Source organism: Cololabis saira, chromosome 22 (assembly GCF_033807715.1).
Source record: "Cololabis saira isolate AMF1-May2022 chromosome 22, fColSai1.1, whole genome shotgun sequence".
NCBI classification, from domain to species: domain Eukaryota; kingdom Metazoa; phylum Chordata; class Actinopteri; order Beloniformes; family Belonidae; genus Cololabis; species Cololabis saira.
In genome coordinates this window covers 34,852,253-34,879,983 of record NC_084608.1, presented here as the reverse complement: position 1 = coordinate 34,879,983, position 27,731 = coordinate 34,852,253, and the positions used below count along the sequence as shown (strand labels likewise).

General features: G+C 44.7%; 2 protein-coding genes across 2 annotated transcripts; both read left to right on the top strand.

Annotated features, from left to right (window-relative positions):
* Nucleotides 1-24,770, top strand: LOC133423415 (NACHT, LRR and PYD domains-containing protein 12-like). Its single transcript, XM_061713590.1, has 11 exons — nt 1-97; nt 189-1,914; nt 4,573-4,749; nt 6,362-6,535; nt 17,270-17,452; nt 19,189-19,365; nt 21,303-21,476; nt 22,038-22,220; nt 22,562-22,738; nt 24,606-24,634; nt 24,685-24,770. The coding sequence occupies exons 1-11, from the start codon at nt 1-3 to the stop codon at nt 24,768-24,770; spliced, it is 3,183 nt and encodes a 1,060-aa protein (XP_061569574.1).
* On the top strand, nt 24,639-27,411 carry LOC133423136 (caspase recruitment domain-containing protein 8-like). Its single transcript, XM_061713280.1, has one exon. The coding sequence runs from the start codon at nt 24,974-24,976 to the stop codon at nt 26,291-26,293; it is 1,320 nt and encodes a 439-aa protein (XP_061569264.1). The 5' UTR covers nt 24,639-24,973; the 3' UTR covers nt 26,294-27,411.
* Nucleotides 27,412-27,731: the final 320 nt, after the last annotated feature.

Sequence of the window (27,731 nt, the reverse complement as noted above, 5' to 3'; positions counted from 1 at the left end):
ATGAGTTTAGTGATGAAGACATGTGTTCACAGAGGGAGGAAGAGGAGAGGAGTTGGTGTGGAGGAGCAGCCGTCCAGTCAGAGCAGAACTGTACCAGGTAAGACTGAACTTCTGTCTGCTGATGGAATCATTTCTGACAACTGGAAAGACTTTTGTTCTGTAGTTTCAGAGTTCTTCTTGTCTTTCAGCAGATGCTGGTCTGCAGGAGGTCCTAGATGAACACAAGACCAGTCTGAGGAGCAGATGTGAACATGTGACTGAAGGAACTGATGAACCAGGAAGTAGAACCCCCCTCAACAGGATCTACACGGAGCTCTTCATCACAGAGGGACTGAGTGAAGAGGTTGATACCCAACATGAGGTGAGGCAGCTGGAGACAGCTTCCAGGATGAAGAGACACCATGACGCTCCAATCAGGTGCCAGGACATCTTTAAAGCCCTACCTGACCAACGTGGAGCCATCAGAGTGGTTCTGACCAACGGCGTCGCTGGCGCTGGGAAAACCTTCTCGGTTCAGAAGTTCTCTCTGGACTGGGGCGAGGGCTCGGAGAACCAAGACGTCACCGTGGTGATTCTGCTCTCGTTCAGGGAGCTGCACCTGATCGGAGATGAGCAGCTCAGTCTTCTCAGGCTGATCCAGGTTTTCCATCCATCGTTACAGAAGCTCACAGCAGAGCAGCTGGCTGCCGGGAAACCGTTGTTCATCTTTGACGGCCTGGATGAAAGCAGACGTTCCCTGGACTTCAACAACGGTCCGGTGGTGTCTGACGTCACACAGAGCTCATCGGTCAACGTGCTGCTGACCAACCTCATCCAGGGGAACCTGCTTCCCTCAGCTCTCATCTGGATCACTTCCAGACCTGCAGCAGCCAATCAGATCCCTCAGAAACACGTGGACAGGGTGACAGAAGTACGAGGCTTCACCGACGGCCAGAAGGAGGAATACTTCAGGAAGAGGTTCAGGGATGAAGAGCGGTCCAGCAGCATCGTCTCCCACATGAAGACATCCAGAACCCTCCACATCATGTGTCAACTCCCGGTCTTCTGCTGGATCACTGCTACAGTTCTGGACCACATGTTGACCACAGAGCAGAGAGGAGAGCTGCCCAAGACCCTGACTGACATGTTCTCCCACTTCCTGCTGGTCCAGACCAAGAGGAAGAAGAACAAGTACCAGGAGGGACATGAGACGAGTCCACAGGAGCTGACGGAGGCTGACAGGGACCTTCTCCTGAAGCTGGGGAGGCTGGCGTTTCAACATCTGGAGAAAGGAAACATCATGTTCTACCAAGAAGACCTGGAGCAGTGTGGTCTTGATGTCCCAGAGGCCTCGGTGTACTCAGGAGTTTGTACCCAGATCTTCAGGAGAGAGTGTGAAGTCTTCCAGAAACCCGTCTACTGCTTTGTTCATCTGAGCATCCAGGAGTTCCTGGCTGCAGTCTACGTGCTCCACTGTTGCTCCACCAGGAACACAGATGTGCTGGAGAACTTCCTGGGAGGAAACTACAGTTACTCATCTCTGGATAAGTTCCTAAAGAGAGTCATGGAGAAATCCCTGCAGAGTAAAAATGGCCACCTGGACCTGTTTGTCCGCTTCCTTCATGGTCTTTCTGTGGAGTCCAACCAGAGACTGTTAGGAGGTCTGCTGAACCAGACGGAGAACGATCCAGAAACCATCCAGAGAGTCATCAAAAACCTGAAGAAGATGAGCACTGACAGATTCTTTCCTGACAGAAACATCAACATGTTCCAGTGTCTGGTGGAGATGAACGACCTCTCAGTTCATCAGCAGATCCAAGAGTTCCTGAAGTCAGAGAACAGATCAGAGCAGGTACTCTCACTGATCCAGTGTTCAGCTCTGGCCTACATGCTGCAGATGTCGGAGGAGGTTCTGGATGAGTTGGACCTGAACAAGTACAAGACAGCACCATTTGGTCGACTGAGACTGATTCCAGCTGTGAGGAACTGCAGAAAGGCTCGGTGAGTCCAGATGGATCAATAACACCATCAGTTAGCAGTTCACTTCTTCAAATCTGGTTTTGATCCTGAAAATGAAAACTTTTGAAGTCGGATGTGTTTGTTTTATTCTGGTTCACCTCAAGTCACGTCAACCAGAGGTTCATGTTTCAAACATTTGATCTAGTTGATGTTTCTGCTGCTCAGAGATGAATCTATGTAACGGAGAAAGATGAAACATCAGAACCACCGGGGAGTTTTGTTGATGTGAACTTACAGACACTTTTACAGAGAACTCATCAGATCAGACATTTTCATTGAGATTATTGAAGAATAGGCGTGTAACGATACACTAATCTCACGATACGGTACGATACACCATATTGAGGTCACGATAACGATACGATATTATAGCAGTATTTTAAAAACCTTGAATGAGGAACATATGACTGGAAAAATTTGTCTTTTATTTGAAAGACACAAAATACAAAACAATACTGTCCGTTTGCCCTATTGTTACAGTTTGTAATGCTTTATAACTGTTTAGGTTTTAAAGAGAAAGCCAGGCCAACCATTTTCCACAATCTGAAATAAAAGTAAATGTCAGGTTTGCATTATGCATCTTCAGTTTCAGACAAGTACAAATATTTAGTCACAAACTGAATAGTTTCTCTCATGTATGACTTGACTTTTTTCTTTTCCAGAAATGTAACAACTAAAATTAAATAAATAAATAAAAGTAAATAAATAAACTATGAAAAGTCCCACATGACAGTTATTGATCTTGTGCCAGAGCTCAGAGCTTCACCTGCTCCAGCCTGAGGCCGTAAGGTTGAACCCCGGTATCGTTTCATCCTCACACCGTCGGGGACGACACAATCTTTACATCAGAAAAAACATTGATTCATGCTCGCCTTATAAGTGTTAGATGAGATTTATTTTTGTTAAGAAGGTTATTTCATTATTGTATAAATATATTCTTTATATTCTGATGTAAATCAGGGACTATAATGACACTAGTCAGTTTATCTGTAGTGATTAGTGTGTTTTAGATTGGGCGGAGTGATACGCCACAGTACGGCACTAGGTGCTGTGTTGATGTTCTAAAATCCTACACTGTTGAGGGACATTAAAGTACACTGGAACTCAGCAGAAGTTTCCCCGTGTTTATCCTACTCACGACCCGAGTAAGGTTTAATTTAATAAGGTAAGGCTTAACTCTACACCAGCCTTACATCAGTAAAAGGTTTAATTTAATAAGGTAAGGCTTAAATCAATCAATCATCAATCAAATTTTATTTATATAGCACCTTTCGTCCAAGTACATGAAATACAAGGTGCTTTGACATTTTGATTGAAAAATAAGCATAATAAACAAATAAAAACTGGGAGACCAAAAAGATAAAAACTGGGAGACCAATGCACCCTGACATACAATATAAAATATATAAAATTTATAAAAAGATAAAGGTTCAAGGATTAAGGCTAAAAAAAAAAAAATCAGTCCACAACAATAAAAATAGTAAAAACATTATAAGAGATAGATAAATAAATAAAACAGATACCTTTAAAAAATTTTAAACGGAATAAAACTAAAACTATAAAATGTGATGCTACATAAAAGCCAGACCAAAGAGATGAGTTTTTAATCTACGTTTAAAAATGTCCACATTTCCAGCTCCTCTCAGATCCTCCGGCAGGCTGTTCCACAGTTTTGGAGCATAGTGGAACAGCCTGAGCATGAGGCTCCTTTTAAGAAATGAGACTCTCTATCGCCACCCTTCACCACAACGGCCGTTGGGGGTACTGCAGCCACCAGCGAAGCCAGCACGGGAGAACGGGGAGAACGCACATGCAGCGTCATGTGACGTCACATCCGCAGCCCAGCGCAGGAAATTTGGGCCCGAATTGCAGCACATTTTGCAGCACACAGCCTGTTCAAGGCAACGGAGAGATACACTAGAGGGCTCATTATTTTGGGTTTGGAACGCTTCATCTGACATTATTACTAGAAAACTTAAAACGTATACGAATTTTTTTCATAAATCCTGCCTCAATCCTGCCTCAAGCTCCTTTAACTCTACACGGTAAAACGGTACTAGTTTCTAGAGCGTAGTCAGATTTTGGTAAAACGGTACTAGTTTCTAGAGCGTAGTCAGATTTTGGTAAAACGGTACTAGTTTCTAGAGCGTAGTCAGATTTTGGTAAAACGGTACTAATTTCTAGAGCGTAGTCAGATTTTGGTCGGCGGGTCGAGGTCGTCACGTGATCCCGCTGCACCAATAGGATGTTACTAGTAAACACAATAGATTAATATTATTAACCCAATATCAGCTACAGTGGTCACCTCCACCACACGTATCCTGACGTTTGTGTATCGTGAAATTTCGTGGCAGATATATTGTTTCTCCCCTATTGAAGAAGTTTACAAGTTTAAACGGCTCAGAGTTGTAAACCTACAATAGTTTTATGTGGACATGGTTGTACTTGGTACGTGACTTTAATTCTAGTAACTCTGGTTCTGTGATCTCCTGCACCGTCCTGTAACTCCTGTGGGTCAGTCTGGCTTTAAATCAGACTTTATTACAACTGACATCATGTTTTCTCTCATCACAGATTTGTTGATTGTGAACTCTCTGAGACTCACTGTGAAGTTGTTGCGTCCGCTCTGAATTCCAACCCCTCCCATCTGACAGAACTGGACCTGAGTCAGAACCAGTACCTGCGGGATTCAGGAGTGAAGGTTCTGTCTGGTGGACTGGAGAGTCCAAACTGTAGACTGGAGACTCTGAGGTCAGTCCACTGGAGATGTTTCCACATTTATCCACTTATCATCCTCCAAAGATGGAACTGTCTCAAAGTTCTGTCTCTAATAGAATAGAATAGAATATGTAAGGGATAATGCCCGACGAGCTGAACATTATCAGAAATATATGGACGACGCGGGGCGGTTTGCCTCCACGAAGTCCATATATTTATGTTAATGTCACCTGGAAGGACATTATCCGCTTATACCACGGTTACTTACCAAAAAACATAAATATTAAATCAGTTATTCATGCTTTACTGTGTTTTCAGTGTAAATCATTAGTTTTATAACAAGCCACAGCGGAGCGGCTGAGCGACTGTTTAATCTCTCAACCAGCCGTTGGAAGTTATTTAACAAGCCATAACTCAGTTTCGTTGGTAACGGAAGATATTCTAGTCCGTTTCCTTGGTAACGGGAGATATTCTAGTAAGTTTCCCCGGTAACGGGAGATATTCTAGTCCATTTCCTTGGTAACGGGAGATATTCTAGTCCGTTTCCTTGGTAACGGGAGATATTCTAGTCCGCTCAGCTATTTTCTTTTCTCTCCTCTTCTGCATCCCAGTCATCAAAATTGTTAAATTCACCAAATAAATTAAAAGAAATTAGAAAATCACTCATGTCTCTGTCCTGCGGTAGCCGGCTCTTCTTCTCTGAATCTCTGTTGCCGTGGTTACCACCTGAATCTCCGTTGTCGTGGTTACCACCTGGCAGTTGATCCAGTAATGATATTAAAGTTATCAGGCAATTTGACCAAACTTGTTTTCTAGGTGTAGATTATCCCTTTTAACCTCCACCTGTCAGCCAATCAGAATCCAGTATTCACACAGACCGTGCTATAAAGTAAAATATAAATAAAATACTAAAGTGATAGAATAGAATAGAATAGAATAGAATAGAATAGAATAGAATAGAATAGAATAGAATAGAATAGAATAGAATAGAGGTTTATTAGCATTTACACCAGACGGTACCGGTACATTGGAATTCTTTTGCGTTCTCCCAAAGTCAGGCAAGTCAGAAATACACATAAATAACAAAAGGATAAATAACTATATAACGACAATCAACATATATTGCAATAACAACAATGTACATATAATAAAAAAATATATACACCGTATACAATGTCCTTGTATAGCTGAGGACCCTGAGTTGCATCACCGTTAAATACAGGACATTTACCAGGTAGATGAGAGATTTATTGCACATTTTACTTCTGCTTTTGTAAGTATTGTATTGTACGTTGTGAGGGGGTTGAGCTTTCTCCACCAGAGCTGCAGTGTGTTCTGCTGTTCCAGCTGAGGCTTCACTGATCTGAAGGCCCAGGAACCTGGAGCTCTCTATTCTATTCTATTCTATTCTATTCTATTCTATTCTATTCTATTCTATTCTGTTCTGTTCTGTTCTGTTTTGTTCTGTTCTAGCAGAAAACTCCAGGATGTTCATTAAAAGGTGATTGTGTCAGAGGAACAACCAGGAACCAACATCATGGATATAATAGAATTTAAAACCTGTTTTATAAAGTCCAGATACCAGTGATGACCCACATGAACCTGATGACAAAGTTGATATTTGAAGAACTTACTTTTTGTTCAGATTGCAGGACTGCGGTCTGTCAGGGATCAGCTGTTCTTCTCTGGGCTCAGCTCTGAAGTCCAACCCCTCCCATCTGAAACATCTGGACCTGAGTCTGAACCCCCTGCAGGATTCAGGAGTGAAACATCTGTTTGGTTTCCTGGAGAGTCCAGACTGCAGACTGGAGACTCTGAGGTCAGACATGATCACATGTTTACAGATTTAAAATATCTAGAGGTTTACTAAAGACTAACTACATGTTTACTAAATAACTAGAGGTTTACTAAACACTAACTAACTAGAGGTTTACTAACACTAACTAGAGGTTTACTAACACTAACCAAGCCCGGATTACCCAATGGGCATTATGGGCGGGCGCCCAGGGTCCCATCTGGGGGCCCATGGCCGAGCCTCTTTGTTTTTGTTTTTTTTGAGGGATTCGGGCAGTTAGAATTGGAGAAACCCGTAGACTGTATAACCAATAAAAATCACGTAGATTTTTTTTTTTTTTTACCTAAATACAATGTTTTGATTGGTCAAACAAAGTCGGACGTCCCTGTCCTTATACACGCAGCACCGCCGCGTACCCTACGCCGTAGGCTCTGCGTTGGTGTAACGCGGAACCATAAATCAGCCTTTAGCCAGTTACCGCATCAGAATTAGCCTTAAAGCAGGAAAGTCATGCTGAGTTTCAGCAGCTGAAATTATTAAAAACTATCTCCAAGCTGCATGGATGAAGCCTCAAACCTCACCTTGCTCTCAATCAAGAGGGAAATCGCCATTGATGAGAGCAAAGTGATTGAAAGGTTTGCAGTGATGAAGAACCGGCTGATCGTTAAATGCCCCCCCCCTCCTTGGATGGAAATATGTTTTGTTGTGGTTCTCTGCTCACCGCTGGGTGAAACCAAACCATCATTGGTAAGCTGTCATAATATTAATTATTTCTGATAACGTTGTCATGACGCTGAATGTATGAACTTTCCTATCTTGTTTGTTGCTGTTTGACCGCCGTGTCGCTCGGTCATTGTGTTAAATACATGTCGTTGTTGTAAACTGTTGTCGTGTAGGTTGAACACGTGTGTCTGAATTGTGCTACTCGGTTCCGACATCTATGGCTAAGTTGAAAACATAGCCTTAAAAATAAAAATATCCCCGCGATAAGTCATAATTATGAGATAGAAAGTCATAATTATGAGATAGAAAGTCATAATTATGAGATAGAAAGTCGAAATTATGAGATAGAAAGTCAAAATTATGAGATAGAAAAGTCATAATTATGAGATAGAAAGTCATAATTATGAGATAGAAAGTCGAAATTATGAGATAGAAAGTCATAATTATGAGAGAAAGTCAAAATTATGAAATAGAAAGTTGAAATTATGAGATAGAAAGTCATAATGAGAGAAAGTCGAAATTATGACTTTTTATGTCATAATTCTGACTTACCGTGGGGATATTTTTATTTTTAAGGCTAAGATTTCATCTTATTTTTTTCTTTTACTGGCAGAAATGAGCTTCCATAGACATCACTGGATGTCATTTGATTTTTATCTCCAGTTGTATACTTATATCTTAAAGTCTGCATTAGGGTTATAATTAGGTTTGACATAATGACTGGTAAATCCATGGTGCTGAAACCTCAGGTGAATGGTTCTGACCGTGTCGCCTGCGTGCTGTGGTTGTGTGTCAGAGGGCTGATCTATGGCATTTTAAGCGATTATGTTTTAACGAGGATGTTTAGGCCACAAGGGCCCATCTAGAATGCTTCACCCACCCTAGGCTGGGATCCCTGCTCCACTAAAAATCCAATCAATCCACAACTTTTTTTCCAAAAGAAGCAGGGATGAGGACTCCTCACTCCACAGAAATGAGGAGGAGAGAGACAGCCACAGGTATTTTGTGTGTGTGTGTGTGTGTGTGTGTGTGTGTGTGTGTGTGTGTGTGTGTGTGTGTGTGTGTGTGTGTGTGTGTGTGTGTGTGTGTGTGTGTGTGTGTGTGTGTGTGTGTGTGCGTGTGTGTGTGCGTGTGTGTGTGTGTGTGAGTGTGTGTATGTGGGTTTGTGTGTGAATTATGTAGGAGTCTGACTCTGAATCCGCAATCTGAACTTGTGGAGAAGAATTAGCTTTTGTTTGCAAATGCTAATGAGTAACAATATGTTGATAGTCTTGATATTGTAGCTGCTTGCTGAGGAAATCATAGTTGCAAGTATGTGTAAATCCTGTATGATGGAGGATATCTGCAGGTGCCGATTTTGTCCATTGTGTTGTGCAACTCATAGGTAGCTTGGCTGTCCAGTTATCAAGGCTAATGATAATTCTATTAAAGAATTATTAATAATTAATAAAGTTGACTATTTATCAAATTGTATTATCAAAAATGATAATTCTCGTAGGGGCACCACCGCCGGGGCCTTACTTCCGGTGGGATTCGATAACTAACAGCAGAAAATCAGTCTCATTATGATTTGAATTATCCTGCAGAACAGCAAATCTTACAGAATAACAGTGAAGGCGTGATATCCGAACACTAGGCTCTGCTTAACCAAATCAATTTGTGACCAAATCTTGCATGAAATAACACAACCACTCATAAAGAAATCAATCAGAATTTATTTACATACGGGTATCAAAAGAGATGTAAATATATACCCGAATAAATCTGATGGCACACGACATTATTATAAAACCATTAACTAACAAGAAAAACAACAACCAATAAAATGAAACATAAACGTTAAATGCATGGAATGAAAACAAAAAAGAAATCAAGCAATAATAACGAAGATACAGAACATCTACAGTTCAAACGGGGCTTCTGTGGTCTTTTAAAGATGGACGCGCCCTCTGGGCCACGTGCAATCGGACCGGATGGCGAACGCAGCATTTAAAACGCGCCTACGGCAGAAAACAACGACTACCAAATAATCAAACATGATAATGATAACAATGATGATGTAATCTCAGCTCTGAACACAGATTTAGCTCTGTAACACTCTTAAGTTACTGATAACCCAGGTCTCACAATCTCACACACAGTTCTGAACACTCTTAAATCCTACTGATCACTGCTACGCGGGCTCACGTCTCCTCTGGGATCCTGAATCGGGTGCATGCGGGCTTGTTGACTGGGTTCGCGGTCCTGCTGGGGTTTCGCAGTCAGGCTATCGCGTCCCGTCCCTTCCCCTGAAACGGATTAGACAGCGGCGGGGCCGCCTCGTGCCGGGCCGTGGTTCCGGACCAAACGGAGGCTCACACGCATTCCTAGGCGCGGCGGGGGGACCGGTCTTCTCCTGCCGTGCTTCCCTCTCTGCGCCGGTCGCCGACGCGCGGCCGTCCGGGCCCCGGGAGAGCTCACGCCGGGCGAGACGCCGGCCGTCCGTCCCCGATCCCTGCGCCGGTTCGCAGACAGGGGCTCGGAGCGGGGAGGGGGGGTTCAGTCAGAGAACTCAATCGCAGCTGTGTCCCGATCTGGTTGCCGGGAGCGCGTGGGCGTCGGAAGCTTGGATCTGTGAACTTAAAGAGGAACAGAGTTTAGTGAGAAATCGGAGCCTCCCGGGGGACCGCGGCTTCAACGGCCGTACCCCGCAGGGCCCGGTCCGGTGCGGGCCTCCTGCCTCCCCCCAGCCCGGGGGGAGAGAGAGGAGATGTGATGCTTTGGCCTGCGCCGATGAGATGAAGTTGAGAAGAGAAGATGGGGGCGGCTCCGTGCACCGCGGCTTCAACGGGCTGCAGGTCCAACGGAGCGGCCCGATGGGGCCTTACACCTCCCCCCAGCCGGGGGGAGAAAGGGAGATGGGATCTTGGCCCAGAGCCAAACGATCCAGCTCGGATGAGAGGGTGGTCGGAAGAGAGAAGAGGAGCAGCGGCAGGGGTTTTGATCCTACGCGCGCTGCGGTGACGTCATCGGTGCCTCATTGCGATTGGATGTGCGCTGCTTGTAGGCGCCACCCCCCCCCCCGCAAGGCATGCTGGGGGTTGTAGTTCAGGCAACGGCGCCATTTTATGAGGCACATTAAAGCGGAAAAGGGGGGGGTTCAAAGAAGCAGTACCATTTTGAGGTCTGGTTTTAGGGCTCCGCTGGTCCCGACCCCTGCTTAGGTGTCATAAAAACCCCAAGGAAGTCTGTTTTCCCTGACAGAAACCCTGCTGGGTCCTTGTTTTGATCTCCGGCCATGCAGTGGGGTCGTAAACGGACTATCTCGACCCAGGCCGAGATAACCAGGAGTTAGCAGCAGGGGGTCGCAGGACTTCAGGAAGAAGGGGCAAAGTCTGGTTTTACAGGTCCTCAAAATCACAAAATATTCATACATTTATAAGTCCAGATTTCACATGGGCGACGCACAACAATTGTAATCATACAGACAGTACCCTATCAGTGTAAATCCTGTATAAGCTACAGGTGTTTCCAACAAATAACAGTCCAGAATTCAAAACCATGTTTGTTTGCATGTTTGTGTGTGTTTTCGGGGGGGCCCACCAATAATTTCTGCCCAGGGGCCCCTGCCCTCTTAATCCGGGCCTGACACTAACTAGAGGTTTACTAAACACTAACTAACTAGTAGTTTACTAACACTAACTAGAGCAGTGGTTCTTAACCTGGGTTCGATCGAACCCTAGGGGTTCGGTGAGTCGGTCTCAGGGGTTCGGTGGAGCCTCCGCCGCAGAGGTCCACCCCTCAGTCTAGTCTGCAGTTAGTGGGCACAGTCATTGAAAGCGTCCTGCTCTGGGATTTCCTACCGGTCCGCTTTGAGAGCGGTGGATAAGCAGCAGAGTGAGACCTCCTTCTCAGTCGCACCGGAATGGTGTGACGTTGGGTTAGTGTTAGTGACGCCGACCCCACGGACACCTCCAACCACCACAACGTGTGACTGTCGGTGTGTCGTGTGATTTCTTACGGAATATTTTAATCCATGCTAACTATGTCGGGCAAAAAAAGAAAGTGGTCGGACGAATATATAAAACATGGATTTACATGTATCACGGAACGTGACGGGAGTCAGCGTCCCATCTGAATGATTTGCAATGCCAAGTTGAGCAACTCTAGTCTCGCACCTGCAAAACTGAAGGAACACTTCTTAAAAGGAACCCTGGCTATTAAGACATGTAGTCCCTAATTAGCCACAATTGTTCTCTTATACTAAAATATGTTGTTAGAAACACATAAAATAATCTAATTGATCTAAAAATCTACAATGTTTATCACATATTTTGACCTGCGGGAGGCGCCATGTTTTACCTGCGCAATGCATTCTGGGGGCGATGACGTAGAGCGGTGGCTCTGGGAAGATAAGCCCCGTTAGTTTAACTGGGACAGGTATCTAAAACATAGATGAGCAGCATCTCCCGGCCGTGGAGGCTGACGAGGGAGCCCATAAGACGTCTCGGTTCAGGCAAACTGGATCAAAGTTCTGCGATGCACGGGAGATCTGCAAAAATGATCAATGTCGTGCGCATCTTACCAGTGCATTAGGCTCCTGCGTAGACGGCGTAGCCTACGCCGTAGACGGCGTAGCCGGGGCTTTAGAGCCTGCGGCGCACCGCCACCCGCTCTCCGCTCTCGCCACCGCCGGGATGAAGACGCCGGTGGGATGCACGTTTGGGTGGGCATAGCCCACCCCTCTCCCCCCTAAAACCGGCTTCGGTGCTGGGTTTTGATGGTTTGATGACAGACCAGAGGCTGAGGGGACTGGCCCGGGACTTTGACGAAACGGGAGGCGCAGACTTCGCTTCAAATAGGCAAGAACATCTTTATTTAATTTAATGACGCCAGATCTGGCTGGGGTTTTTATTGTAGCATCGGCTATCTGCTAGTTGAAACGTGTGGTCTGTTAGTCTATCTGAGTTTTATGGTGTTTTTATAGTTCATGCTTTATGGTGCGGCACTTTTTCTTTTTTTTTTTTTTTTTACTTTTTTGTAGGTGCGCCGTCACCTTAATGTTTAGCTGTGTTTTGATCTGTGTTTCTGGTGCGCCGTCACCTGTTTAGCTGTGTTTTCATCTGTTTCTGGGTGTCAAAACAGTGGACGGGGGTTAGCAGGAGCCACCGTCTGACGTCACTACCCAGAATGTAAAAAACAATGGCGACCTACATGTTAAATTATATTTTCATATTTTATAAAAACGAAGACATCAAAAAGGTTTTTTATATCACATTGTTATAATTGATACCAACATTTATCTTTTAAGACCTACATGTCTTAATAGCCAGGGTTCCTTTTAAAGCTGCATGGAGATGGGGAATACAAGAACACAACGCTTGCTGAATTCAAGGTGAAGAGAGCCAGATTCGACGAAAAGGCCACTCTGCCCGCTCTTGGATTTGTACCCATCAACAAACCGATCCTCACAGCATCGTACGAAGTTGCTTATCTGATCATAGAGCAGGGCAAACCGCACACCATTGGCGAAACACTCGTAAAACCAGCTGCGTTAAAGATGGCGAGTTCATGCACTGTGTTGGTTTTGTTATTTGAACAAGGTGATGTTAATGCACAATTCATTTCGTGCACCAGTAAAAAAAAATCATATTTTATTTTTACTAAAGAAGGGTTCGGTGAATGAGCATATGAAACTGGTTGGGTTCGGTGCCTCCAACAAGGTTAAGAATCACTGAACTAGAGGTTTACTAAACACTAACTAGAGGTTTACTAACACTAACTAGAGGTTTACTAAACACTAACTAGAGGTTTAGTAACACTAACTAGAGGTTTACTAAACACTAACTAGAGGTTTACTAAACACTAACTCAGTGTTTCCTCTAGGAATTTTTTCAGCAGTGGGGGCATGCTTCCCGGGGCGGTGGCGGCGTAAATGTACGGCGTACACAAATGACCACTTGACAGCAAATGTAACTTTCAAAACCTATTTATTGGCTTTTATCCCTGAACTTTTGAAGAACAATCCCTGAACAATAAATAAATGTTACTTCAACTTCAACTCTAACCAGTTGAAAATGTAAAAAATAAATAAAAACAATAACATTAAATAAATAACATGTAAACATCAGCTAGATGAGGCTGTGTAGACTCAATGACAAAGTTTGCACCCAGGCTCAGAGCACTTAATTTTCCTTGGCTTTTTAAAGAAGAGCTCTAAGGCTCTGTTGTAGGGAAATTCTCCCAGAGGTGGCCCATTGATGCTTAGCAGCATACATGCTGCAAGATGATCCCCCTGCAGCCTGTTTCTCAAGTCAGTCTTCACCTACAAACAGAAACAATAATGAGATTGTTTCTCTCAATTTCCTACACCCTAATCATTTAAAATTGAATTAAAATTAAAAAAAAAAAAAGTAAAATCCCAAAATATCTGTACCGTTTCTGATTGGGTCGGCACTGCGCATCATTTTTAGACACAACAAAGAACGCATACCGCAAAAGTTGTGTCTCGGCGGAGGAACCCGGCGTCCCAGCAAAATGAGAAGAGAAAAAAGAGAAGTGTTCCGAACAGCAGACAGCGCACACACTAAATGCTGATTTATGGTTCCGCGTTACACCAACGCAGAGGGTACGCGGCGACCCGCACCGTACGTGGAAACGCGGTCTTTTGTTTGCTATTAAAACATGATTTGTTAATGTGAATTTGCAACACTTACTACAAATAATGTTTTTTTGACGTGACATCAGATATTGCGCATGCTCTCTGCGAAAGGATGAGGCAAATCGGGTCGCAGCTGCTTCAACTGTGCGACTCCTTCAGGAGGAGCGACAAGGATTTCAAACACGCTTGATTTTCTTGCGACCTCACGATTTGTGATCGGGAGCTCGTCGTGAGGTGTTAATCTCTCGTCGTTACCCCGCGTACACTGCACGAGGCACGAGCAACGATTGGGTCAAAATCATGCCCAATCAAAAAAAAGTCTGCGCTCTCGCGAGTAGTTAACTCCAATAGGATCCCCCAAACACCCCACTCCCCCCTCCCCTCCCCTCGCCGTTGCGCTCATCATCACACAGGCGGTGCATTTGCGACAAAAAAAAATTTATAATAAAAACATATTTTCAGGCGTGGCGGCTATGATTTAGCAGTGGCGGGCCGCCACTGCTGAATGAATGTAGAAGAAACACTGACTAACTAACTAACTAGAGGTTTACTAAACACTAACTAGATGTTTACTAAACACTAACTAGAGGTTTACTAAACACTAACTAGAGATTAACTAAACACTAACTAACTAGAGGTTTACTAAACACTAACTAGAGGTTTACTAACACTAACTAGAGGTTTATTAAACACTAACTAGAGGTTTACTAAACACTAACTAGAGGTTTACTAAACACTAACTAACTATAGGTTTACTAAACACTAACTAGAGGTTTACTAAATACTAACTAGAGGTTTACTAAACACTAACTAGAGGTTTTGTCATAACCCTGGCTCAAAGGCCATGACAAAAGAAGGGGAAAGGACACAACGTACTAGTAAATTAAGATATTTATTAAGGTAAATCAAATAATCACAAATAAGATAAGGAATGGGATGTGTAAAGTCAGTAAAATCAGTAGTATGCATGTGGATGTGTGTAAATGTGCTGTAAGGTGTTGTGTGTGCAAAAGGCTCAACAAAACCAAAAAGGAGTGCTGCCAGGATGAAAAGAGAGAGAGAGAGAGAGAGAGACTGAAGCCCCAGCCTTTTCTCTTCCTGAGGAGCACCCAGCCCAGGTGCTCCAGATCTAGCAATCAGCTGGCTCCACCTCGAAGAGGAAAACAGAGAGAGAGGGACTGAGACACAATATAACAGGCCATCACACCCCCCCCCCCATAAAGTCAATGTTTCCCATGGAAATATTGGCCCCCACAACAACCAAAGAACAAATCATACTAATGACAAAACATAAGCCTATCACCGTCCTCCTGCCTGCAGCCCACCACTGTGCCCCACCTCAGCAACCCTGGTACCTGAGAAGCAAATTAAGAGGATGAGAGCACAGAGCAGTTTAACAGGCAGAACAGACAGTTATTTGACTTGAATAACACAAGACCAAACTAACACAAAGGTGCACGTGATAATGCATCTGCAATAACATTGTCTGTTCCTTTTATATGTCTGATGTCCAGGTCATAGGCCTGCAAAAATAGAGACCATCTTACAAGCCTCTGATTGGGACATCTAAGAGACCGAAGAAATGTCAGAGGGTTGTGGTCAATGAAAACCACCAGGGGTGCTCGAGCTCCTCCAACATAAACTTCAAAATGTTGTAAGGCCCAAACAAGTGCCAACGCTTCCTTCTCTATTACAGAATAGTTTGACTGATAACTATTAAACTTCCTAGAGAAGAAGCTGACTGGTCTTACCACACCCTGGTTTCCCCCCTGCAGCAGGACGGCACCTGCTCCCACCTGGCTGGCGTCCACTTGGAGCATAAATACCTGGTCAAAACATGGAGCCGCTAATACAGGAGAAGAACACAGTAAAGATTTCACACTATCAAAAGCTTGTTGGCATTCAGCTGACCAGACAAATTTAGCCTTGGCCTTTAACAATTCAGTCAATGGGAACACAACAGTGGAGAAATTTTTGCAAAAACACCTATAATAACCCACTAAACCCAGGAACCTTTGCAGTTCTTTTTTCGTAGCGGGTTGTGGATATTTGGCCACAGCCACGACCTTGGCCTGGACTGGGGCCACACAGCCCTGTCCCACCACCCGGCCGAGGTACGTCACTGTAGCTCGCGCAAAGACGCACTTGGCAAGGTTGACAGTAAGGCGCGCTTCAGCCAACCGGTCAAACAGCGCCCGAATACGCTGAAGATGCGAGTGCCACGTATCGCTATAAACAACCAGATCATCGAGATAGACTGAGCAACCCTGCAAACCCGACACTATCCGGTTCATTAGTCGTTGGAACGTCGCAGAGGCATTCTTAAGCCCAAAAGGCATAACCTTATAACTGTACAGGCCAGACGGAGTGATGAATGCACAGACCTCTTGCGCACGCTCAGACAGAGGCACCTGCCAATAACCCTTAAGCAGATCGAACTTGCTGACAAATTTGGCCGAGCCTACCTGGTCAATACAATCGTCTATTCGTGGCAATGGAAATGAATCAGACTTTGTAACAGCATTTACTTTGCGGAAGTCTGTACAAAATCGAGGTGTGCCATCATGCTTCGGCACCAAAATACAAGGCGAAGACCAACTAGATCAGTGATTCTTAACCATAGGGCCGCGGCCCACACAACTAGAGGTTTACTAAACACTAACTAGATGTTTACTAAACACTAACTAGAGGTTTACTAACACTAACTAGAGGTTTACTGAACACTAACTAGAGGTTTACTGAACACTAACTAGAGGTTTACTAAACACTAACTACAGGTTTACTAAACACTAACTAACTAACTAACTAACTAACTAACTAGAGGTTTACTAAACACTAACTAGTAGTTTACTAACACTAACTAACTACTAAAGCTGAAGAAACGCCCACAGCAGCTACAGGGTCGTCCTGGTTGATTTCTACTCTGATCCTGATATTTTACTGCTAAAGAAGCTCATAAAGTCGTCACTACTGAGAGCTGCAGGAAACTCGGCTCAACACAGTTGTCTCTTTGTCAGCCTGGCTACAGCGCTGAACACAGAAACGTGGGTTATTTTTATTATCCTCTATCCACCATGAGTAATGAGCTGTTCTAGCTGTGTGAAGGGCTTTTTTATAGACTAGACTTTTCCATGCACGATAAGAGTCTACAGACTTACAAGAGAACCACTTCCTTTCCATTTTACACACTTTTTGTTTCAGCATTTCAGCATTTTCAGTGACATTAACTTAATAACATCACTTAGTGAACAATACCAAAACATTATTGCTGGTCAAGGACTTAACATTTCAACTTCAGAGCTGTTTAACTATGAACTTATTTACACAAATATGTTTTCTGAAACATTTATTTCAACATGGTTACAGAAGTCATCAGCTGTTTCTTCTTCATTCAGGTTGGAGAACTGCTGGTTGTCCGAGATCAACTGTTCTTCTCTGGTCTCAGCTCTGAAGTCCAACCCCTCCCACCTGAAGCATCTGAAACATCTGGACCCGAGCTGGAACCAGCTGCAGGATTCAGGAGTGAAACATCTGTGTGGTTTCCTGGAGAGTCCAGACTGCAGACTGGAGACTCTGAGGTCAGACATGTTTTAGTTTTGTGTTCAGATCAATCTGATGTGAAAGTTGTGTTGACACTAGGGTCGCCACCTTTCAGAAATAGAAATAAGGGACGTCCCGATTTCAGCCGCGCAAGCGCCCAAAAAAGGGGGCATCCCCAAAACGTCTAAAATGCATAGAAATGTATATATTTTATATGAAAAAACAAAATGCTTTGATTTAAAGTTTAAAGTGCTTTAATAGCATTGAACTTTCATGACTGTACAGACAGTCTGAACCTGAGCATGGTCATAGTAAATGAAACACAGTCTGCCTGCATTGGGCAGTTAAACAGTTAAACCTAAATTAAATGACAATACAACACTAGAATATTCTGTAAATGTAACATGTATAAACACTTTCAAGAGGGAAAACAATTAAATAATTACTTTATTTATTTAAATAATAAAGTAACAAAGCCTGCCTTAGAATCTTTTGCTTAGAAAACTAAATAAAACCAATAAACATAAAAAATAAATGAAGTGCATAGCTTCATTCAACTCCTTTTATGTCCTTTTTTATTCAGGCCAGGTTTAAACAGTTCACTCTCACTTCTTCTTCCAGGATTGTTGTTACTTCTTGCAGCTGAGCGGCTCCTTGTCTTGCAGAACTGTGGAACTCCGAACAGTCTGCTCACTCTTCATGAGCTCCACTCAGCAAAGCACCATATTTTAAGCCTTTATTTGTTATAATTTTGACGATTGAATTCTTTCTTGATTTCATAAAATATTCAAATTTTTTGAGATTTTTTATTTGGGGTTTTCATAAGCTGTGAGCCATAATCATCAAAATTATAAAAAATAAAGGCTTGAAATATCTCACTTTGCATGTAGTGGGAAATAATATATTTGTTTCACCTTAAGTTGAATTTACTGAAACAAATTAAGTTTAGCAATATATTCTAATTTTCTGACCTTCACCTGTATATTATGACCAATAAATAAGAGCATAATAAATGTCCCGTATCACAGCATAACAAGCTCAGGGGATGATTCAGGTATGAGGAACTGTGGCTCCTCTGGGATGTTATATTACGTTTGTGGAGGTTCCTGCAGCTGCTGTCTGACACCTCCGGGAGACTGAAAACGTTCTTCTGCACGCCACGACCAGGTGGGGTGTCTGGATCCTCCGGAGACATCTGGACTGGACCTGTTTTTAAAAGGCCCGCGTGGCCGTGCAGTGAGAGGTAACTAGGCAACGGAGCGCAAAGGGACGGCCGTCTGCAGGGCCGTCTGCAGGGCAGGACCGTCTGCAGGACCGTCTGCAGGGCTGTCTGCAGGGCCGTATGCAGGGCAGGACCGTCTGCAGGTCCGTCTGCAGGGCAGGACCGTCTGCAGGACCGTCTGCAGGACCGTCTGCAGGACCGTCTGCAGGGCCGTCTGCAGGACCGTCTGCAGGTCCGTCTGCAGGTCCGTCTGCAGGGCCGTCTGCAGGGCCGTCTGCAGGGTCGTCTGCAGGGCCGTCTGCAGGACCGTCTGCAGGGCCGTCTGCAGGACCGTCTGCAGGGCCGTCTGCAGGACCGTACGGAATCAACTGCGTTCCGTATCGGTTCAATACGGAACGCAACTTTTAATTCCCAATTACGTAACAATTCTGTATTTCCAGGGACGGGTGGCGAGCCTAGTTGACACTAACCTGCAGATCAGGCTGATCTCCTGCTGATCCACACTGACCATCTGACTGCTCTGGTTTCTTCTTCTCTGGTGTCTTTGTGCAGCTTGCAGTGCTGCGGTCTGTCAGGGATCAGCTGTTCTTCTCTGGTCTCAGCTCTGAAGTCCAACCCCTCCCATCTGAAACATCTGGACCTGAGATTCAACTACAAGCTGCAGGATGCAGATGTGGAGCAGCTGTCTGGTCTGGTGCAGAGTCCACACTACCAGCTGCAGACTCTCAGGTCGGTTCTGACTGGAGCTTTTGGAGTTTCAGGTGTTGATCGTCTGAACCTCCTGCTGCTTCTTCATCATTCAGTCACATTTCATGTGAAACCTGCTGTGATCCATGTGTGTTGTGTTAGAACCACACACACCTCACCGTCACACATGTGTGTTCTGTTAGAACCACACACACCTCACCGTCACACATGTGTGTTCTGTTAGAACCACACACACCTCACCGTCACACATGTGTGTTAGAACCACACACACCTCACCGTCACACACGTGTGTTAGAACCACACACACCTCACCGTCACACACGTGTGTTAGAACCACACACACCTCACCGTCACACATGTGTGTTCTGTTAGAACCACACACACCTCACCGTCACACATGTGTGTTCTGTTAGAACCACACACACCTCACCGTCACACATGTGTGTTCTGTTAGAACCACACACACCTCACCGTCACACATGTGTGTTTTGTTAGAACCACACACACCTCACCGTCACACATGTGTGTTCTGTTAAAACCACACACACCTCACCGTCACACATGTGTGTTCTGTTAGAACCACACACACCTCACCGTCACACGTGTGTGTTCTGTTAGAACCACACACACCTCACCGTCACACATGTGTGTTAGAACCACACACACCTCACCGTCACACATGTGTGTTCTGTTAGAACCACACACACCTCACCGTCACACATGTGTGTTCTGTTAGAACCACACACACCTCACCGTCACACATGTGTGTTCTGTTAGAACCACACACACCTCACCGTCACACATGTGTGTTCTGTTAGAACCACACACACCTCACCATCACACATGTGTGTTCTGTTAGAACCACACACACCTCACCGTCACACATGTTTGTTCTGTTAGAACCACACACACCTCACCGTTACACATGTGTGTTAGAACCACACACACCTCACCGTCACACATGTGTGTTAGAACCACACACACCTCACCGTCACACATGTGTGTTCCTGCTGTCATGAAGCAGCTCCAGGTCCAGACAGAACCTGACAGAACCAGACAGAAGTGAGTTACATATTCATGTTTAAATCCTCTATGAAAGCTCATCTCTGACGGAGACAGACCCCCCTGAAGACACAGACCACACACGTCCTGAAGGAAGACGGGTTTCTGCTGACGGCTAACAAACTAACATGTTGTTTAGGTTTCAGGGACTGGGCTGGAATGACGGCTGACCAGGAGTAAAGAACCCTCATCTAAATAATTATTGATCCAAATAGGAATCAGAGGGACCAGGAGAGGGAGATGGGGACCGTGCAGGGACGGGCCACCGGTCCAGAGACCAGGACGGTCTGTAGTTCGGTTAGTATGAGGCAGAAGACAGATCCAGGAACAGCGGGCCAGGGTCAGAACCCAAGACAGACAGATAAGCTCAGACAGACGTAGCGATCAGGGCTGGACCTGAAACAGGTCCAAGGACACAGATCCGGTCCAGCATAGCAGTCCCAGGAGAACTGCTGGAGACCGGTATCTGCAGGGAGACCACAAACCCACTCTGGTGAGAGTGAGAGCTGCAGACGCTTTAAATAGAAGAGGAAGAGGTGAGGATGATGAGGGGGACCAGCTGGCAGGAAACTCTTCATCTCCCTCCAGAAGGTTCTTCATGGACCGCTGTAGTCGCTGTGAGGTCGGGGTTTGTCCGTACCGCCATATCTCCGGTATCTCCGTCCTGCGTTTAATGTGGAAGCTTCAAGAATCCTGACAGACGTGTTTCTGAACTGTGGAGTTTCTGAGTGAACGTGAGGGAAGATCCTGGAAACGCCAGGCAGAAAGAACCGGGCCAAGATTTGGACCAGGAACCTTGTGACTGTGAAGCTCCAGTGTTGCCCACCACACCACCCTGAACGGAGGAGGAGAAAACACTCATCTAGATGTTTATCTGTGTTTTATTCTTTCTCCAGGTGGGAGCGCTGCAGTTTGTCAGAGATCAGATGTGATGATCTGGTCTCAGTTCTGGAGTCCAACCCGTCTGATCTGGAACATCTGGACCTGAGTAAGAACCAGCTGCAGGATTCAGATGTGAAGCAGCTGTGTGGTTTCCTGGGTGGTCCAGACTGCAGACTGGAGACTCTGAGGTTTGTTCTTTGACTGAAGTTGTAACAGTTGTGAGTTCTGCAGCCACAAACACCTGAGCTGCTCTGAACCATCCTGGTCTCTGGACTCATCTGCTCCCGACATCATTAGAAACCAGCTGAAGTGTCTGCAGGCTGCTTTCCTCTCCGTGGAGCACAAGTGTGCAGTACAGAGTGGTGAACGATGTTCCCTCAACAAAGACGTTTTCATTCCATCCCAACATGAACTGAACCTGAGCAGCAGAATGTTTGTTTGTGCAGAGATCATGCAGCATCGTCTACAAACATCTTCATCTTCATCTGTCCAACATGTTTCATCTGATCCAAACACTGAGATTCTAACGTTTGTACCGACTGAGATATTCCAACACAACATGAGTTTGTATGGATGATCCACTGGTGGAGCTGCAGAGCTGCAGAGCTGCAGAGCTGAAGTCACTACGTCTTTATTGGAGCAGCAGCATGATGTCATGAATATTGATGAAGATCTTTTTCACTGGTTCTGTTGGACTGTTGGAACCTGCACCCTGGTGGTTCAGCTCACATCTTTTATTCTTCATGCAGGTTGGAGACATGCAGGATGTCAGAGATCAGCTGTTCTTCTCTGGTCTCAGTTCTGAAGTCCAACCCCTCCCACCTGAAACATCTGAAACATCTGGACCTGAGTGACAACTCCCTGTGGGATTCAGGAGTGAAACATCTGTGTGGTTTCCTGGAGAGTCCAGACTGCAGACTGGAGACTCTGAGGTCAGACATGTTTTAGTTTTGTGTTCAGATGAATCTGATGTGAAAGTTGTGTTGACACTAACCTGCAGATCAGGCTGATCTCCTGCTGATCCACACTGACCATCAGGCTGATCTCCTGCTGATCCACACTGACCATCAGACTGATCTCCTGCTGATCCACACTGACCATCAGACTGATCTCCTGCTGATCCACACTGACCATCAGACTGATCTCCTGCTGATCCACACTGACCATCAGACTGATCTCCTGCTGATCCACACTGACCATCAGACTGATCTCCTGCTGATCCACACTGACCATCAGGCTGCTCTGGTTCTTCTTCTCTGGTGTCTTTGTTCAGGTTGGAGAACTGCTGGTTGTCAAAGATCAGCTGTTCTTCTCTGGTCTCAGCTCTGAAGTCCAACCCCTCCCACCTGAAACATCTGGACCTGAGCAGGAACCATCTGCTGAAGGCTGCAGATGTGGAGCAGCTGTCTGGTCTGCTGCAGAGTCCACACTACCAGCTGCAGACTCTCAGGTCAGTGGAGGTTGGAGTCGGTCCTGCTGCTTCCAGCAGTTTTCTACTAAAACCAGTGTCTATCAAAGATCCAGTGTTTCCAGTGAAGCTGCAGCTTCTCAGCGGCTGCTTTCCCCAGTAAAGCTGTGAGAGGAGGATGATGACAGGCTGCAGGATCAGAGGATCCAGATGTGTGTTGTAGACCAGTGTTGTGCTGGTGTTCACGTGTCCACAAATAAAGGAGTATTCCAGCTGACGGCCTTCCAGGATGTTCAGACACACAGCTGCTCCACTGCAGCTCTGAACTCTGAAGGAACCCAGAATGGAAAATCCACCAATAACCTCGTCCATGTGGCCGTTTCACACGGAACACAAACAGGAACAAACAAGAATGGAATTACGTTTTTGAACCAATAATATAATAAGTTAACACATTATTGGTCTAGTACAGGGGTCGGCAACCCGCGGCTCTAGAGCTGCATGTGGCTCTTTAGCGCCGCCCTAGAGGCCCCTGGAGCTTTTTGTAAAATGTTTCACCTTTTATTTTTTTATTTATTTATTTATTTATTTTCCTTTTTTTTCTTCTTTTTTACTTTTTTTTCTCTTTTTTTCCTTCTCTTTTCTTCTCCCTTTTTCCTTTCCTTTTTAATTTCGACTTTTTTCTCGAAATTTTTACTTTTTTCTTGAAATTTTGACTTTTCTCGATATTTTGACTTTTGTGCATAATGAGTAAATAAGTGCATAATGAATAAATAAATCTCCCCCAGTTCTAACTAATATAGAAACATGCAGCATGTGTTTCTTCATTCTAATTCTGATACAAGACTTCATTTTTTGCGGCTCCAGACATATTAGTTTTTGTGTTTTTGGTCCAATATGGATCCAAAACATTTTGGGTTGCCGACCGCTGGTCTAGTAGAATAAATCAAGTATTTTAAAATCTAATAACTGCAGTGATAATATATTAATATACAAACAAGACTGTATTTTCATAAAAATGAAATGTTTGCGCAGTTATTTCATCATAAATAGGTTCAGTTGATGGATAGTCGTCGTATTGGTTCATCCAGGTTACTTATCATTTCATGTGAGTCTCTGAACAAGGGAAGTCAAGACAAAACTGAAACACGAGGACACAGAGTTTCAAAATAAAACAGGAACCTAAACACCAAAACTGGGACATGAACTCCAAACCGGGACAGAACTGAGGGGAGAACATCAACATTAAATGGACCTGACTTCCTCCAATAAATGTCCTTAACGTCAAACTGTCCAAAAGCTCCGTGACTGAGAAGAATCCAGGCTTTCATCCATCAGCCGTCCTGGACCAATAAGTGTTTCATTACCAGCTGAGATCTCTGTGGTCCAGCAGCCTCGTAGAGCTTCAGAAAAGTAGAACAGTCTTCCTGGTCCAGTTCTGGGTTCTCTGCTAGTTCTTCTCTCATCCAGACGTTTGGGGTTGAATGGTGCCCACAGTTCCCAGAATGACAGAGAGACTTGACTGAATGTTCCAAGTATTGACTGATCTTGTTCAGGAGGAGATTCAGTCATTCTTGATCAGATCTCTGGAGGAAGGTGTTGAACTCCAGGCTGGTTTCCAGCATCCTCAACCATGGCAGCTAAAGCGTTGGCTCTGGATTGAACATGAGCTTCAGGAAGAAACCCAGGTTCCTCATCAGGAAGGACGGGTTTGATACCAGACCCAGAAGCAGCTTCAGCATCAGACAGAGCAGCCAGTTCAGTGTGAGCAGAGGTGCATGCTGGGACGCTGCACGCACCTCTGCCTCACTCATCATTATTTACCTGCTCACATTCATTAGAGCCACCATGGTTTTACATGTCAGTTTCTATAAACTCTCATGTTTTTACAGTCTTGTTGTGATTTCAGGTGTAACTTTAAAATTATTTCCAGATGTCGTGAGTTTAGTGTCAAATAAAACAACCGTCTCATCTGTTTTTATCTGCAGAACAAAGTGGCACCAAACAGACGACGGTGGAGCAGGTGGATTGTTCTCAGAGGAGACGTCCTCCTATAATCTCTCAACACCAGTAAAGGTTGGTGAAGCTTGTGTCTCCACCAACCTCCACCTCTCCCCTCATCAAACACCCTGGTCTGCTCCCACCGCTCCTTCCTGCTCTCAGACTAACATTCCTTCTGTCCCTGCTCCTAAATCTGCTGAAAGCAGCAGTGAAGAGACACAACAGCGTGAAGAAGAAGACTCCAACCTGGGAGAAGGATGTGAGCCTTTTATCAGAATGAAGGCGATCCCAGCGAGCAACGCTCCGCCTTCCTCTGGTCCTCTAAAACTCTCCACCACAGGTTCCTGTGAGAGGAAGGAAAAGTCCTGCAGCAGGTCCCGTTCAAGCAGCTTTCCCTCGCCCACTCATCAACCTTCTGCAGAAAGCAGAGCCCTAAAAAGATGTGGAAGTTTCCCTGCCGGGAACCTGAGCAGCAGCTTTGAGGAGTTCACACCTGCCTGCACTGATGAGTCTGCTGGTGAAAGCTACAGGTTCCAGTGCTCCCGTCCAGGTCAGTACCAGTGCAGAGAGACGGCTCTGGTGTTCCACATGAAGGACGGAGGCCAGGTTCTGTACAGGATCCTTCCTTGGAGCAGGAGCCAGCTGAGCCCACATCACAAGAAGCCTGCAGGACCCCTGTTTGACATCAGGTGTGTGAAGGAGGGGTCCATGTGTCAGCTTCACCTCCCTCACTGTGAGATCCGCTCCACAGGGGGATGTCGCTTCTTGTCGGTCGCTCACGTGAACGATGATGGCATCGAGTTCATCAGGCCTCAGAAGATAACAGAAACTCATGTTGTCATCAACGTTACGGGGTTTTCTTGTTTCTGTATCGTCAAAGATGAAGCCTCTCCCCCTGTTCCGATCCGAGCGTGGGTTCTACCGTTCTACAAGCCTCCACAGGATCCAGACACCGAATACCGCATTGCTGTACTGTTGCTTCCGGAAAATGTTTGTCTTGAGCACGTGCAAAATACCAGGAAGAAATTATTTGGAGATGAGACGTACATAGAGACCCCCCCTCACTGTAATCTGCAGCCCCAGCAGGTTTACTCTCTGACCACCAGTCCTGGAGGAGACTCCGTTGAAGTCCAGCCTACAGATGCTGAATTTCATGAAAAGTACGATGGCAATTACTTCCCAGCATTCTATGTGACTTATGAAAACATGTTGAAACGTATCCGACTGTTTCTAAAGGCCAACACCTCCCACAGCGTCTGGGAAAGACAAGTTTCTCTTCCTTCCTCTGGATTACAACGGTCTGTTGGATCAGCCCGTCTGCGTCTCCCTACAGCCGAACGTCTGCTGGAAGTCCGGAGCAGCCTCGTTGAGAGGATCTCAGAATCTAACCTCCTGAGACTGCTGGACAAACTCCTGGAGAAACATGTGATCACTGATTCTGAAATGGAGTCAGTAGAGGCGAAGAGAACCAAAACAGACAAAAATCGTTGTGTTATTGATACGGTGAGGAGAAAAGGTGAAAATGCCAGTTCAGAGATGATTGAAATTCTCAAAGACCTCGACCCGTTCCTCTGTGGAGATCTGGACTTGATCTGAAGAGGAACTGACCACTCAATCTGGGCATGTGTAGAAATGATGTGTGGATTTAAAAGTAGTGAGTTTTTAAATCCCAATATTTAGTGCTACTGACCAGATCCAGCAGGGGAACAAAAACATTCCCTCTTCTTCTGCTGCAGTGTTTCCACAAGTCGGAAGTTTGAACGCTGGCGTTTGGTGGGAGGAGCCGGAAATGATGTGACACTTTGTTCCACGTTGCTGTCGTCACCAGTGGGCGACACATGAACTTTCTTGTCACATGCTGCCCCCGCTGGTCAGAGGTGGAATTCCTACATGGATCGGCTTTAAAAGTATCGCCATTTTTATGACTCTTATGTTTTGGTATAACTACCGTATGTACATTTATCTTCCATATTCATATAAATGGACTTCAGATATGAAAACATTGTAAATGTAGGATTTAAACAGGACACAATATGAAAAAGTTAGATTTTTTCTGTATTTCAGAACTTATATCAGGTGTCTTAGGTGTCACAGCTCAACTAAAAGAAAAGATCCCCAAAACCCTTGAGATTAGCGCTGGGAAGGTTTTAAAACCCTGAACTCTGTGAGATCCATCCAGATCCTTCTTCATCTTCAAACTTCATTTCATGCTGTGTTTGTTGTGTTTCAGAAGTTTGTAGCATAAAGTTTTATCTCTGAACTCAAATAAGGTTTATCCCATGGAGAAGGGGGTGGAGTCAAGTGTCTGACTCCGCCCCCTAAACCCAGCTGTAAAGTTTGGTTGAAAAGATCGCTGTTGCTCTGTAACTATGTGATCAATAGAAACAATATTTCAGAACAATTTCAGGAAACTGTCAACGATTATAATATGTCTCCTTTAATCATTTTATTTTACCCTTTGAGAAAAACATTATGACTTTAATCTTCTGCATTTTTAGTAATAAATACTGTAGTTACTGGTGTCTTTTTCACATTAATGGTCTTTATTTTTACATTTAGTGACACAAAAAAAGGAGAAACCAAAATGAATTTTTATCTTGATGTTACATTTATAAAGAAAACACACAAACACTCCTCAGAGAATGACGTCCGTTTTCTTTTTGTTTCTCAAGAATCTAAATAAATTCAGACTCAGAGTCTGTAACTGATCAATCGCTTGTTTCTTTTTCATGAAAGGATTTGAACCTGGATATTTTTACTGCAAGTGAAACTTGATGTAAGGCTTCTGGTTTACATGCTGGTGGAGATAATTGTACAACGGTGAGAAACCAGTGAATGTATGACATAGTAGGTACCAGGAAACTGCAGCACAGAGACGATCTCCACTGGAATCATTTAAATCCAGCACCACGACCACACAGGACCACCAGAGACCTGCACTACTTTATTTACTGATAAACATTTTAAAATGCTCCTTGTTTTACAGGAACCTGAGTAAATATGTAGTTGACTTGTTGTGGAACCAACTATTAAT